Source organism: Crocodylus porosus, unplaced genomic scaffold, assembly GCF_001723895.1.
Source record: "Crocodylus porosus isolate Cpor-Errol unplaced genomic scaffold, CroPor_comp1, whole genome shotgun sequence".
Taxonomy (NCBI): domain Eukaryota; kingdom Metazoa; phylum Chordata; order Crocodylia; family Crocodylidae; genus Crocodylus; species Crocodylus porosus.
The window spans coordinates 27,476,970-27,490,768 of record NW_017728907.1 but is presented as its reverse complement, the minus strand read 5'-3'; the positions used below and the strand labels follow the sequence as shown (position 1 = coordinate 27,490,768).

The window sequence follows — 13,799 nt, the reverse complement described above, 5'->3', positions numbered from 1 at the left end:
AACTGGGTAAACTTGTATTCCCTTTCTTTCCAGTATAATTTTTTTTTTATCAAAGCCGTTTTTAAAAGGTATAAGTCTAAAACCAGACTGCATTTCACATTTAATAAATTCTCCCTTTATAGACACAGCATTTTTCTATCCACATTTATATTAGTTTTTTTTTTACCTGCAGGAATAGAATTAATAAGCATTTTCATTACTTTACATAGAGGTTCTATTAACCATATAACTAGAATTAATGAGATATCAGTGCACTTTAGTAAATCATAACCTTAGTCTATTTGCTTTTGTCATGTAATATTAACATACCATCTGGGAAGTCAGGGTGGCAGAGTTGTAGATCTTTGCAAGTTCGGGCTGGGTTATTCTGAGTGCCCATTGGATATTTCATATGCTCAATGTCTTGCTTCAGAGAATTGAGTGAACCAAAGATCTCCTCCATGCCATCTGAGTAATCCAGGATATTATCACCTGCATCAGCCAACATGTAATCTGAAGATCTTCTTGTCTTTTTGGGTGATTGGATAGGCAAAGGCTGGATTACCTCGCCTGGAGGACCCTGTAAAAGAAATAACATATCTAGGTTACCTGTTTTTCTTATTTTCCAAATGCAAAAATACACTGGTCAATAGAAAATGTGGTTGGAGGTGGCTTCAACAGTCTTACTCCAAATTTTGTTTTTTATTCATTTAGCTCAGGTTTCCTTAGGGTTTTTCATGAACTAGTTAAAAAGAACAGCTTTAAGATGACAAATTCACTGCTACCTGCCATTTGGGGAAGCATAAATTGCTGCACTTTAAAGGGATGCAGTAATGGGGGCTCTTGGTACACCCTCTAGAATGAAAATAAATGTTTCTGAAGTGTCCCATGAACAACAGTTCCACTAGCTTGTACACTGGGTCAACTGAAATTTTAATTCCATAAAAGCGAAAACAATAAAAAAGAAATCAAGATATTTCTTGAGATTTTAATAAAATTAAAGGATTAAAATGGAAATATTTCAAAATGTAACATCTAAATGTTCCATTCTTCAGGTATTGAAATGGAATGTCTCAACTTTTTTGAAAGCTACTTTTTTCATTTTTAATTTCAAAATACGTATAGATTACAGATGATGTATTTCTGTCAAACATTTTGGTTTTGATGAATTTGCATTTCCCTACATAAAGTTGCATTGTCAGAAAATTTTTCCCCACTTCAGTATTTTTCTGCTCTGAAACTTCCTAAAATCTGATTTGCCTCCCTCATGAAACAGGATCTTTAAGTCACTGTGAACTGTAGGAAGGATTCTACTTACAGGAGGACCAGGGGGCCCTGGTAAACCACCATCACCCTTCTGACCAGCAGGACCCTAGAAAGCAGTGAGAAACACTGTATTAGCAGTTCCAAAAGGATACAGAAGACATTATTGTCTTTAAAAAAAGAGAAAACATAAGGGAAAATGAAGAACAAATTTAGAGGGGAGTTACTTACTGTAGACCCTTTAGAACCCTTTGGACCTTGAGGACCCTAAAAGGATACCACACAGTTAGACTGTGTTGCATTTAGGTTAGGAATACCTTGAACTACAAGTTACATGTTGAAACACTCTGGATTCATTACTTACAGGTAGACCAGGAGGACCAGGGGGGCCAAGTGGACCAGCAGGACCAGTAATGCCCTGAAGAAACATAAGCACAAAAACAAATAAAAACAAATAGTAACTATAGGTAATTATAGGCCTGTAAGCCTCACCTCAATGCTCAGGAAGATCTTGGAAAGAAACATCAAGGAACAAATCTGTGTGGGGCCAGCAGGGGAGATCATGCTCAGGGGCAACCAGCATGGGTTCATTAAAGGCAGGTCCTGCCTGACCAACCTGATTGCTTTTTATAACCAGGTGACTAAATCCTTGGATGATGGTCACCATAGTTGTAGTTTTTCTAGACTTTAAGAAGGCCTTTGACACTGGTCTCTCACCCCACAGTCATCAATAAATTATATGACTGTGGCATTGATGCCTACACAGTTGGATGGGTAAAAAATTGGCTGATGGGGCACACCCAGAGAGTAGTGGTGGACAAGTTGTACTCAACCTGAAGAGATGTGAGCAATGGGGTACCCCAGAGCTCGGTCCTCGGGCCCACACCATTTAACATCTTCATCAGCGACTTGGACAAGGGGGTGGACAGCATGCTGTCCAAGTTTTCTGATGACACTAAGGTGTGGGGCGAGGTGGACACACTGGAAGGGAGAAAGAGGCTGCAAATAGATTTAGACAGACTACAAAAGTGGGCAGATGAGAATAGGATGGGCTTCAATGTAGACAAATGCAGGGTGCTACACCTTGGGAGGAGGAATCCACAGCATACATACAGGCTGGGGAGTTCCCCTCTGGAAAGCACAGAGGCAGAATGAGATCTTGGAGTCATTACTGTCTCCAAGATGAACATGAGCCACCAATGCCAGACCGCAGCCAGCAAGGCCAGCCATACCTTGTCATGCATCCAAACGTGCATCTCAAGCCGGTCCAGAGAGGTGATACTCCCCCTCTGTGTGACTTTAGTCAGGCCACAGTTGGAGTACTGCGTCCAGTACCGGGCACCAGACTTCAAAAGGGATGTGGCCAGCCTGGAGAGGGTTCAGAGGAGGGCCACCCACTTGGTGAGAGGGCACCAGGACAGGCCCTATAAGGAAAGACTATGGGACCTGAACCTGTTTAGCCTCAGCAAGAGGAGGTTGAGGCAGGAGCTGGTGGCTGCCTACAAACTCATCAGGGGAGATCAACAGCAAATAGGTAGAGCCCTTTTCTCCCTAGCACTACCCGGGGTGATGAAGAACAATGGTAATAAGCTGATGGAGAACTGGTTTAAGTTAGAGATCAGAAGGCAATATTTTACAGTTAGGGTGGCTAAAATCTGGAACCAACTTCCCACGGAAGTGGTCCTCACTTCTACCTTGGGCAAATTCAAGAGTAGGTTGGATGATCACCTGTCTGGGGTCTTGTGAACCCAGCATTCATTCCTGCATGTGGCAGGGGGTCAGGCTAGATGATCTGTTCAGGTCCATCCTGACCCTAGCTACTATGAAACTATAAAACTATGAAATTATGCTGGATGCATTGTGTCTGTCATAATGGGCAACGACTGGGATAATGAGATACACAAATACAGAGCAAAACAGCCCTACACAAGTGACCCATTCCAGAGCCACTACGTTGATGGGAGTTTTTATATTGGCTTAAATGGGGAGGGCTTCAGAGAAACCTAAACTCATTATTAATAATTTTTTTATTATTAAAAATACTTTACGCCAATTTCATGTACACACTTGTTCTTACCCTCCAGAGTTAATGATGCCACTATATTCTTTTCTTCTCAATCTCTCTGTAAAGGCTCATTTTGACAGGATGCCTGAAATATACTGCCATTTGATAACAAGGAGGCAGATGGTGAACCACACTATGTACACAACTAGTCTACATGAAAATATGCCATGGATTACTTTGCCTCTCTTCTGTTTGCTTTTATTCACCTGCTGGATCTTGTCTGGTGAATGAAGCTAGATTATAAGCTTTTTAGCTTTAAAATATACTTGTATAGTGACAAAGATTTCAGTTTCTTGCTCTGGTGTTCTTGTAATGTAAGTAACTAGTAATGGTTAAATGCTTCTTACAAAAAAAACCCATTAAGTATTGCAACATAGAACTCTCTCCCACTGTGCTCTGCAGAAAGGACAAGCTTGTACAGAATGTGAATGAAAACAAAAGTATGTTGTTTTACTGACCACATCGCCCTTGGCTCCAGGAGATCCTTGTGCACCTGGGAGACCCCTGTCACCCTTTTCACCCTGTTCTCCTGGAGGTCCAATCAAACCAATCAAACCTGGATGTCCCTAGAAAAAAACATGAGAGGAAAATTATATAGAAGGTCAAGGTATAAAAGTTTGCAAAAGAATAAATTAAATAAGTAATGTATGTTGATAGCTTAGGATATTCAAAAGTCATCACTATGCCACTTACTGCCTTATCCTGAAAACTGCATATATAGAAATATTTTGCAGATGCATGCATTTACTGATTGATCGTTTTCATGCTTTTATGCTCAGAGATTACCTGCATAGTTGACTACTGATTGAGTGAAAAACATATCTGAGTACTACCGGGTAGGTTTTTACTGAAACAGAGTCAAGATTAATTTAACAATATGTATGGGTACTCTTCAGTATTTAAATGTCCCACACTTGTTTGTCAGTACAGCTTTCAACTACTTCATTATAAAAGAGATCCATTTAGATGTTTTCCACTTACCCAATAAAATATAATAATATCATGAGCTCCATTCCCTTAAATACAGTTCTTCCCTGGCCTAATGGTCAATAAGTGGCCAATTGTCTACCTTTATGTAAAACATGGCAGATACATTTGTTCAAGTGGGTAATTAGTAAGTGGGTAATTAATTTCATTATGCTCCTTTTAAAATCTGTGGGCATTTAATAGCAGGAAAAAGCAACTGTGATCCATTAAATTTATGACACAGGCAAAAACTTTCTGAATATCTCTAGGATGGTTGCATGCAAACTGTCATTTTTTTATTATTATGTCAGTAGGGAGTTGATTGATGGGTATCTAGGAGCTTGCTTTCCTTTCACTATGACATTCTTTTAGGCCAAGAATAACTTTTTACTTTTCTTAGTTTTATACAAAGAGGCAATATGACACTGAGGCTATGGACAGAAATTACAGAAGCTGGTATAAGTGATCAGAAACTAGTTCAAACCTGTAACACAACAGAAGTTCACAACTGCTTTCAAAAGGACCAAAACCAGTTTAAGATAAACCTGGATGTAGTATCAGACTTAACTGATTTAGGTTAAATTGGGTTTATGGAACTCCTGCCCCAGGTCCCCTCCAGAGTCAAGTTAACTCACAATCCTCTAGCATCCCAGGAAGCTTTGCACATCCCCTGCACACCCCCTTTTATATGATGGGAGGATTAGCCTTGACCCAAGTGTCTGCTGTGGCTCAGCAGGGAGGCATGCTCTACCACCTCCCAGCTTCCGGCCTGAGCCACTGCAGGCATGTGGCTACATTTCCAGAATCAAAAATGAATTTCTATTCTCTTGCTTATCAGTTCATTCTATGCAAGTTGGACTAACCTGCAAAAATCAAATCGATTCAGCTGTGGGCTTTTTGACTATCTGTACTTAGCCTCAGATTTGATTTCATAATTACAAGATCTCAGAAGAGAAATGAGAATTTGAGAAATTTTCACATACCTTCTCACCCTTGGAACCTGGATCTCCCTTCAATCCAGGCAAACCAGGTGGACCCTACAAAGTCAAGAGAAACATTAAAAACTATTTTAAATAGCAGCATGTTTCATTCATAGCATTCACCTGAAATATTAAAGATATGTTCAGTACAGTAGTATTCAGTGGTTGATGGATGACTGCCTGTACAACTTAGGGCAAAATATAACCTTTAAGTACATGTTTTAAAGAGTCCTTTATGATTCATTACACTAATCATGTAGCTGTTTTTGACAAGCCTAGAAAATTGAAGAGAGGGACAGCATAAGAGAAGACAAAGGTTAATTAAAAATCTTTATGTGGTATTGGACACACCCAATGAAGTATGTGATATTGAAACAAATAGTTTTATCCATTTTATTCTGTTTATCCCCTGTAGCACTTTGCAGGCTTTTAATTACTTTCCCAACATCAGTTATTTATTTCTGTACCTATCCAATTTAAAGTCAACAGTAAGAAGACTTCTTAATTGGCTTAATTCTCTGAATTGTCTTTTTTCCATCTTACTCAGTGTCAGTAATGTCTTGCAGATGTAAATCAGGATTTCTATATTAATTTCTTCCCTATTTTGTTATTGTTCTCATAAGAGTAACTCATGTTTTTGTCCAGTGCTGAGGGCCCTATCCTGGGACCACGTTTTGACTTCTAACACCACTGTGTATCCTGCCTGTCTGAGCCAGTTAAATAGGTGTTTCTCTGCTCAGTATTACAAGACACACATGACTTAGGAGGGTTAGATTCATTGGACATATCTACATTCACTAGTGTGCCGTAGATACTGCACATTAAGTTTAATACTTGTATAATCAAGAACTAAATCATTGCACAGTAACTGGCATTACTACACAATAGTGCTAGTGCACACCTTTTTAGTGACACTATTGCACAGTAGCCTAATACTGTGCATTACCATAATAGCACTGTTTAAGCTGTGAAGTACTATGGTGCAGTATTATTAGGCTACTGCTCAGTTAGCATCTCATGTAGATGCGCCCACTGAGATGAAGGAACCTGAAAATGATACCTGCCTAAGTCACTTATGCCTTACAAAACTTTAAAAATATGGTCATATATATGAATTCCTCATCTGCAAAAATGGTAATAATAGCACAATCACAATTCACAGGGTATTGTGAAGATAATGCAGTAAAGACTAAGAGGTGCTCATATCCTACAGTGAGAGATAGCAAGAGATTTTTCTCACCATAGCTACAGATTATGGAACATAGTAAAATAAGATTCTGGCCAATTTTTTGTCTGCATTTGGCCCCTGTAAAGCAAAAATAAATAAAGCTCATGACAGTGGTGACTAAAACAAAACGAATTGGCCAGAAATGTCAAGTTCCATAGTATTCAGTCAGAACTCAGGACACTACAGAGAAAATGTAGGACCTGGTCCTTCAAAATTACTTCTGTGACAAGTCATTAAGCTTGTGAATAATCCAGTGGAGGTCAATGGTATTGCTTGTCTAAGATTTATAGGAGAGAGCTCTTAGTTAGCATTGTGTAGGGAGATATGTTGTTAAATTAGAAGAATACATAAACTAACTTGAGCCACAACTCATGCTTTATGAACCTATAGAGATTGTCAGCTCTATTGTAAAATTTGCCAGAGCAAAACACTGTCAAGTTCAGCCATCCCACCAACAGTGCACAAAGATTCAACGGCAGAGTCGCTTAAGGCACATCCCATAAGAATGCAAGTGGGCAATATGTTTTGAAAGCAGTCTACTTCCTCAGGCTTTCAGGGATTGTAAAGACACAGACTTCCAAAACACATAATTTTGCCTTTTCCATTTACTCCTGTGACAATGTGAAACCAGGGCATACTAACTTTGTAAACCAATGCACCTAAAACAAATACCTAAAATGGAAAAATAACAAATAAATACATAACATTAAAATGACATCATGAAAAATGTGTGTTATAATGTTACTAGAGTAGTAATGTAATTTTTTATGGTCTACGTAAATAGACCTCAGAACATATAGAACGTAGGAGATCCTAAAATAAAAATTCTAATACCATTCAACATTCTAATCTTTACAGTACAATGATTATAAAAGAAGTTCTTGTGGTTCATTTTGAATCAATTCCTTTATTTGCTGTTATTTCTTTTATAATTGGACCTATAGCAGGTAGGACAAACTTCTTAATGGGTGGCTACCAATACACAGGCCATTACATAAAACACTACAAACATGAGATAACATAACACTGAAGAGATTTTCATAGATTTCATAGACATTAGGGCTGGAAGGGACCTCGGGAGATCATCGAGTCCAGCCCCCTGCCCAAAGGGCAGGAAGTCAGCTGGGGTCATAGGATCCCAGCAAGATAAGCATCCAATTTACTCTTGAAGGTGTTCAATGTAGGTGCTTGAACCCCCTCCAATGGCAGACTGTTCCAGACCTTGGGGGCTCGGACAGTAAAGAAATTCTTCCTTATGTCCAGCCTGAAACGGTCTTGCAGGAGTTTGTGACCATTCGACCTCGTCATCCCTTGGGGCGCTCTGGTGAACAAACGTTCCCCCAGATCCTGGTGGTCACCCCTGATAAACTTATAGGTGGCCATCAGATCACCCCTGAGCTTACGCTCTTCCAGGCTAAAGAGTCCCATGGCTCTCAGCCTGTCATCGTAAGATCTGTTTTCCTGACCTCTGAAGATCTGTTTTCCTGACCTCTGAAACACCTCTGAACACAGGCTCATTAAGCTGCTTTACAAATGTCAAAAACCCCAAAAACCAGCACTTTACCAGAAGAGGAAGCATGTTAGTTCATCCCAGCTTCCCAAGATCTGTATAGATCAGACTTTTCAGCGGGGCTTTTTTGGCACTTTTATCTAATAGCTGATTAAATCCCTGCTGAAGTGCCCAATCTATACAAATGTTGGGCATGCCAGGTCAAAGTAACGTGATGCCTCTTCTGGGTGTGGGGTTGCCAAACTTAAAATAAGGAACTGTTTTTTTTCATGTCTGTAAGCAGCTTAAATGTAGTAATCACTTCTCGGCCTCTTGAAGGCTCAGATCGAGCGAAAACATTTATTATCTAACTTAGTTTTAAAAGAGGCTACCTAGAACCCAGGAAGAGAAGAGCTGCTTAAGATCTAATTTAGAACCAACATGTTCCGAGTTCTAAAAATTGAGAGCAAATAGTGTCATTCTTAACCTTCCTCAGTTAGAAGGTCACTATGACATGGGAAAGTTGGACACAGGTAAGTAAAAATGAAAATGAGGAAGCTCTGGAGGATCCAATGGGATTTGAGGAACACCCTTTGTTAAAGTGCAAAATAGGCAAAACTATGCATGCCCTTTCTACAGGCCTAAGAGCTTCTGATTTCAAACTCTCTACTTATGGACATTACAGAAAATCAAAAAACAACAAAAACTTTTCCTCTTTTCATTTGTTCCTTTAGAACTCCAAGACATGATTGAGCATTCGCTGTAAGTATACATAGTGGTCGAATATGGTCCTGAAAAGAATAGTTTGAGAATGACTCCAGACATAATTTGGGTGCATGTGAGCAGATGATGGGCCAGCTTTTTATGCTGTTGTTCCAATACCATTCTTTTTGGTGTTCCAGATTTGAGTCTTTTGAGAGAAGAGGCTGCAAATGATGTCAAATTCATTATTATATCATGTCTATGAGGGGAAACTAAGAGGAAAAACAAACTCATTTACACATATCAGTTGCTCTCTTGTGATCTTTTGCTTGGATAAAAAGTGGAGAACTTTTATAACCCTGTTTCCTACATAATCCTTGAATCTATGGATGAACAGCTAGAATTATGTGGTTGAGAAGGACAAGGGAAAAGGATAAGAAAAGGGTAGAAAGAAAGGATGAAAATCATCTCTTGGTTCCAAGTACAAGAACTGAGGAGTTAATATAGCTTTACATTCCATAGAACCCCTTTGTATAGTGAAAACCTATCCCCTTTTGAAGGAGGATCTCATATAGAGCAGAAAAGACCACTACAAATCTATGGTGGAGCTGTGCTAAACATGAGCCAGGAAGGAACTGTTAGGAAGTAGGATATCCACAGAAACAGGCCCACCTCCTACAGTTCCTATGAAGTATATAACGTTTGGGAACACTATAAACTCTGCTGATCCCAATTTTCACATAATTCATGGGAGATCATGTGAATTGTTCTTATACTTTATGGAACATTTTGAAACAAAATCCTCTCCATTTTCTCCTGAGAGCTTTCCTGTTATGTGTAACATGGTGCATCTACATGTGCGTTTTACTGCCATGTTGACTAATTAGGTCCATAGTAAAGTATCGCAGGATGCATCTAATGCATTAAGGTACATTTCCTAATGTGCATTAAATTTAGTACCTCCAATGTGAGGTGCTAAATGAATGTGCATTAAGCTGCCTTAATGCACAATAAAGTAAATGCTTTTTAAGAGATGCTTAATGCACAGTGGCCTATTTAACTGTGCATTAGCACAATAGCACGGTTTTTATGTAACACTTTAATGTGCATTAAAATAGGCTACTGTGCATTAAAGTGCATGTGTAAATGCACCCACAGTCTACATGTGTGCCAGTATTAGTGTGCAGTAAATTAATTAACTCCTCCAAAGTGCACATGTAGACAGTGACAGGGGCTGGCTGGGGCACAAGGGTGCAAAATGTGGGGGCTGTCTGGTGCAACTGTAGCGTGCTCGTGCCACAACTAGCCCCTCCACCACCTGATGCTGCCAGCCAGAGCCCAGGGCTAATCCCCCAGGTCTCCTGCCAGCCCAGGGCTGTTCCTACCCCAGCTCAAATCGCTGAGGTCCTGGGCATATGTGTAAACACTGAGACTAGGAACTGTTTTTCTTTGACACAAGCTGAGCCAGAGTTTATCATGTCACCTTAAGGTGCTGACAGAAGTGATACGTGTTGCATGGTCAGCCTGTTGAAAGTTCTCTACAGCCATGCACTGCCAGATGAGCATGCTTGCAGACCACTTTAAATGAGAGTCAATTTGTCATACATTCAGGCACTTTTAATGAGTGTTCAGATAAAGGCACTCCAAAGCAAAGTGACTTAATTAAGTTCTGTTTGTCCCTGCCCAGGAGCACAGCTAGGTTCACGCAGCTCAGCCCCACCCCCAGTGCTGTCATCAGTATGGGAGAGGGAGAAGGCAAGGGCAGGAACTCTAGTTTAGGATTTGCCCAGCTTGCACTAGAATGGTGGGTGGGTAGATTAGAGCCCTCCCAAGGTGGGAGACTTGAATCCACTCACTTCCACCTCCATGCAGGCTGCGCAAACCCAAGAATAGAGTTCCCTCCTCGACCTTCTCCCCATTTCCATTCTGATGGCAGCACCAGAGTGGCAGCTGGGGAGGGGGCTAGGGGTGCAAACATGCAGCCTCTGTGTACTAGATCAGCTCTAAAGTGGAGCTCAAGTCCACCCCCAACCCCAGCCCCAACCAAACAGTGAACATCTATTGGGTTGGGGGAGGTTGCTATATATCATGACACTTCACGTGAAGTGCCATGAGTTACAGTAGAGAGCTGCAAATCTGTCAGTGATCCTAATGGTACATGTAGATGCACCTGCAGAGACCTAAACAAAATCTATTAAGATACCAATCCTATAATAACCAAAACAAATTTCCTGTATTTAAAAATACTGGAACGCTGGGACAGGAATGGATACTAAGGAAGAAATATTAGATAAGGAAGAAAGCTGTCTTTGTTCCTTGACTTGTTCTTGTTCCATACTTAATTTATTTATATTTTAATTCCTATCTATACTTTTGGAGGAACTCTTCAGAAACTGATAAATTTCTTGACATTCAGAGGAAGGATAATATTGGTTTTAATTTTCATAGAACGAGGTAAAAAATCCAAGCTATGCAGGGTATATGCAAGAGTAGAAGAGGAATACATTTCTCAAGAGGCTGTTAAACTCACACTGAACATAAAAGCATTAGGAGCAAGGCTGCTAAACTGTGTCAATATCTCATCACTACTAGTTTCCTGCTGGCAGTCAGGATATCTGAGAAGTTGTGATATGGACAGTAGTAATAAGTGACCTCTTCAACCTGGCACAGATTCAAAAAGGATTATAATTCTGCATACACAAAATATTATTCAGTGTGTACCCTTTCCATTTCTATCTCAGGCTATCATTAAATGCAAAACCCCTGGCAAATGCATAATTCATGGACAAAGAAGTTAGAAGGAAATGGGGGTAAGCTTCTGAAACTCACAATCAAACACTTCTGCCAGGCTGATGGGATGGGGCAGAAAATTCCCCAGGCACCCATTGCACAATTGCCAGCTGCTGGGACTGCCTTGTGCCATTTTACCAATAAGCTGAGACTAGGCAGGGTGCAGGCCCAGGTCCTAAACTGAGAGCCTGGGCTGCCCAACACCAAAAGAAAATCTCTCTAGAACCCAAAACTTTAGGGTGCCTCTACCTGTGTGGGGAGGCTGCTCCAATAAACTGTAATTACAGCATGTCAGAACAGACTCAATCAAGTCTGCTGGAGCATGCTAATTAGCACCGGGTGTGGCAGTCCTCTAGCTTTGAGACCAGCTTTTCTTTGTCCCTGGCTTTCCTGGCTTATCCATAGCACCCCCACCTCAGAGCGCTCTTTATTTGCTCAGTTCCTGGGACAGATTTTCCTCCTTAAATGTGGAGATCAGAGTCGCGGCATCCCAGACAGTACAGCAGACAGCTCCTCTTCAAAACCAAGTGTCTTTATTATGCTATCACTACTGTTCCCTATGTCCTCCTTAAGAATCCTACTTTCTTCCCCATGGCTCCCTTAGAGCTTTTTCTTCTCCTCAGGCACAGTGTGCCTCATTATCAGCAAACTGTAACAAAACTATAGTAGTCAACCCCGGGACTAACACTCAGGTAATAACATGAAACTATGTCATCACTCAGGAAAGAATTAGAGGGCAGATTCCTGGGCCTCCTGCTAGTCCCAAACTGTTAATTGCCTCGGCATGAAAAGGGCAGCTAGACGTCCTGTTCTGAAACTCTCTACAGCAAAGGGTCCTACTCACCACAGTAAGCCCTTCAAAGTGTTCCCCCACAAGAAATCCATTCCATAACTCAGCCCACTTAGACTCTTCTATCACAGGTGTATTGTACATTTTCTCAGCTTTTTCATTTTATATACTAAGAACCTGATCTGGAGAGGTTAAACTGAGATCCAGACCTTCATACCTGGCTCCTGATGCATGTACAAAGTAGGAATTATCTTCATAAAAGCTGGGTAGGGCAAGTGAATAGTTAATCTGTAAAAGCTTCTGCACAGGTCTACACAAGTGATTTATTCTCCATGGATGCAAGATGAAGGAACTGGACAGAAGGATTCCTCCCATGGCCTGATGCCCACATTCAGCCTTCTCACCCAAAACCCCCACACCATTTCTACAGGACAAGAATCTGTCTTTACCCGCTCCTGTATCTTGTGATCTAGTGGTGTAGTTATACATTGCACCATACGTCAAAACTTCCACAGGGGTTTTATTGGCTGTGTGGCAACACTGCTTGCAAAATGTAAGGCTGTATCCTTTTGGATTATGACAGACCTTCATTCCTACTTCTTCTTTTTGCCCATCCATGGCTGTCCACGTTCTGTTTATATCTCCTACCCTTGATGTGGCACTCTAGACATGTACTAAACCCACTGAATTTGGCTTCTAAAAATATTTATAACCCAGATTCTGAAAACCTCCATTTTTGCATTGTGTACAGGGTCATTTTTTTCCGCTTGTTTCCTTCCTTCCATGTAAATGTCTCTGACCACCCCAAAAACGTGTAGCTGGGGAAACTATTTCCTCAGATAGGACTTGAGAGCAGGCAAATGTAGTGAATTCTAGGTAATGCTTGTGAATTTTACTGCAAGATAAATTGATCCAAGACATTTCTCAGCAATGTAGTTGCCTTTGTTCTGATTTTGCCTGGTTAAGCAGACTTTAAATTTTATGTACAATACAAGACTTGAGTAAGAACCATCACAACAACATATTGTTAGTGAGCATAGCATTCGTTTTTCTGTTCATCTGGAGGGACAGTAATATTCAACAAGCCATTGCGTTATCTTAACTGATAATTGTTAAATGCCACTCAGTGGCAGCAAATATGAATTTATTTTTCTTTCCTCAGATTGGGGTGATTAAATCAAGTTTTATTTATATACTGCCAATTCCCTGACTTAAAAGAGATCCAGATAAATACTATAATTGCCAAATATTATTTGATAACACTGATAAACAAGTCTAAAGTAAATTATCCTTGTTCTGGCTAAAAAGTTAATTTAAAACTTAAAGACAACTTTGCAGTTAGTAACAAAACCTGTAGGTTTCACCCAGCAATGCACTTTACAAGAATGCCTTTTTGGCTTTTGCTAATTTCTTTTACGAGTAACACTTTAAGCAGAAGGCAATGATTTCATCTGGTATCTGCCCATTTGCTCATGATTGCTTGGGTACTAGCAAAGACAAATATTGCAGCTTCAAAGATGCTTCTATGGGAGTGATTTCTGCTACCT

The 13,799-nt window shown here is 40.3% G+C and overlaps 1 protein-coding gene across 2 annotated transcripts in view; it reads right to left on the bottom strand.

Moving 5' to 3' along the window:
• Window positions 1-13,799, bottom strand: part of COL11A1 (collagen type XI alpha 1 chain) — a 255,815-nt gene that overhangs the window by 10,820 nt on the left and 231,196 nt on the right. For both annotated transcript variants that reach the window (XM_019531004.1, XM_019531003.1), the window contains exons 58-63: window positions 5,257-5,310; window positions 3,766-3,873; window positions 1,607-1,660; window positions 1,474-1,509; window positions 1,298-1,351; window positions 310-559 (exon numbers count right to left, since the gene is read on the bottom strand). In XM_019531004.1, the coding sequence (XP_019386549.1) occupies window positions 310-559; window positions 1,298-1,351; window positions 1,474-1,509; window positions 1,607-1,660; window positions 3,766-3,873; window positions 5,257-5,310 (556 nt within the window). The remainder of the gene's footprint in view (window positions 1-309; window positions 560-1,297; window positions 1,352-1,473; window positions 1,510-1,606; window positions 1,661-3,765; window positions 3,874-5,256; window positions 5,311-13,799) is intronic.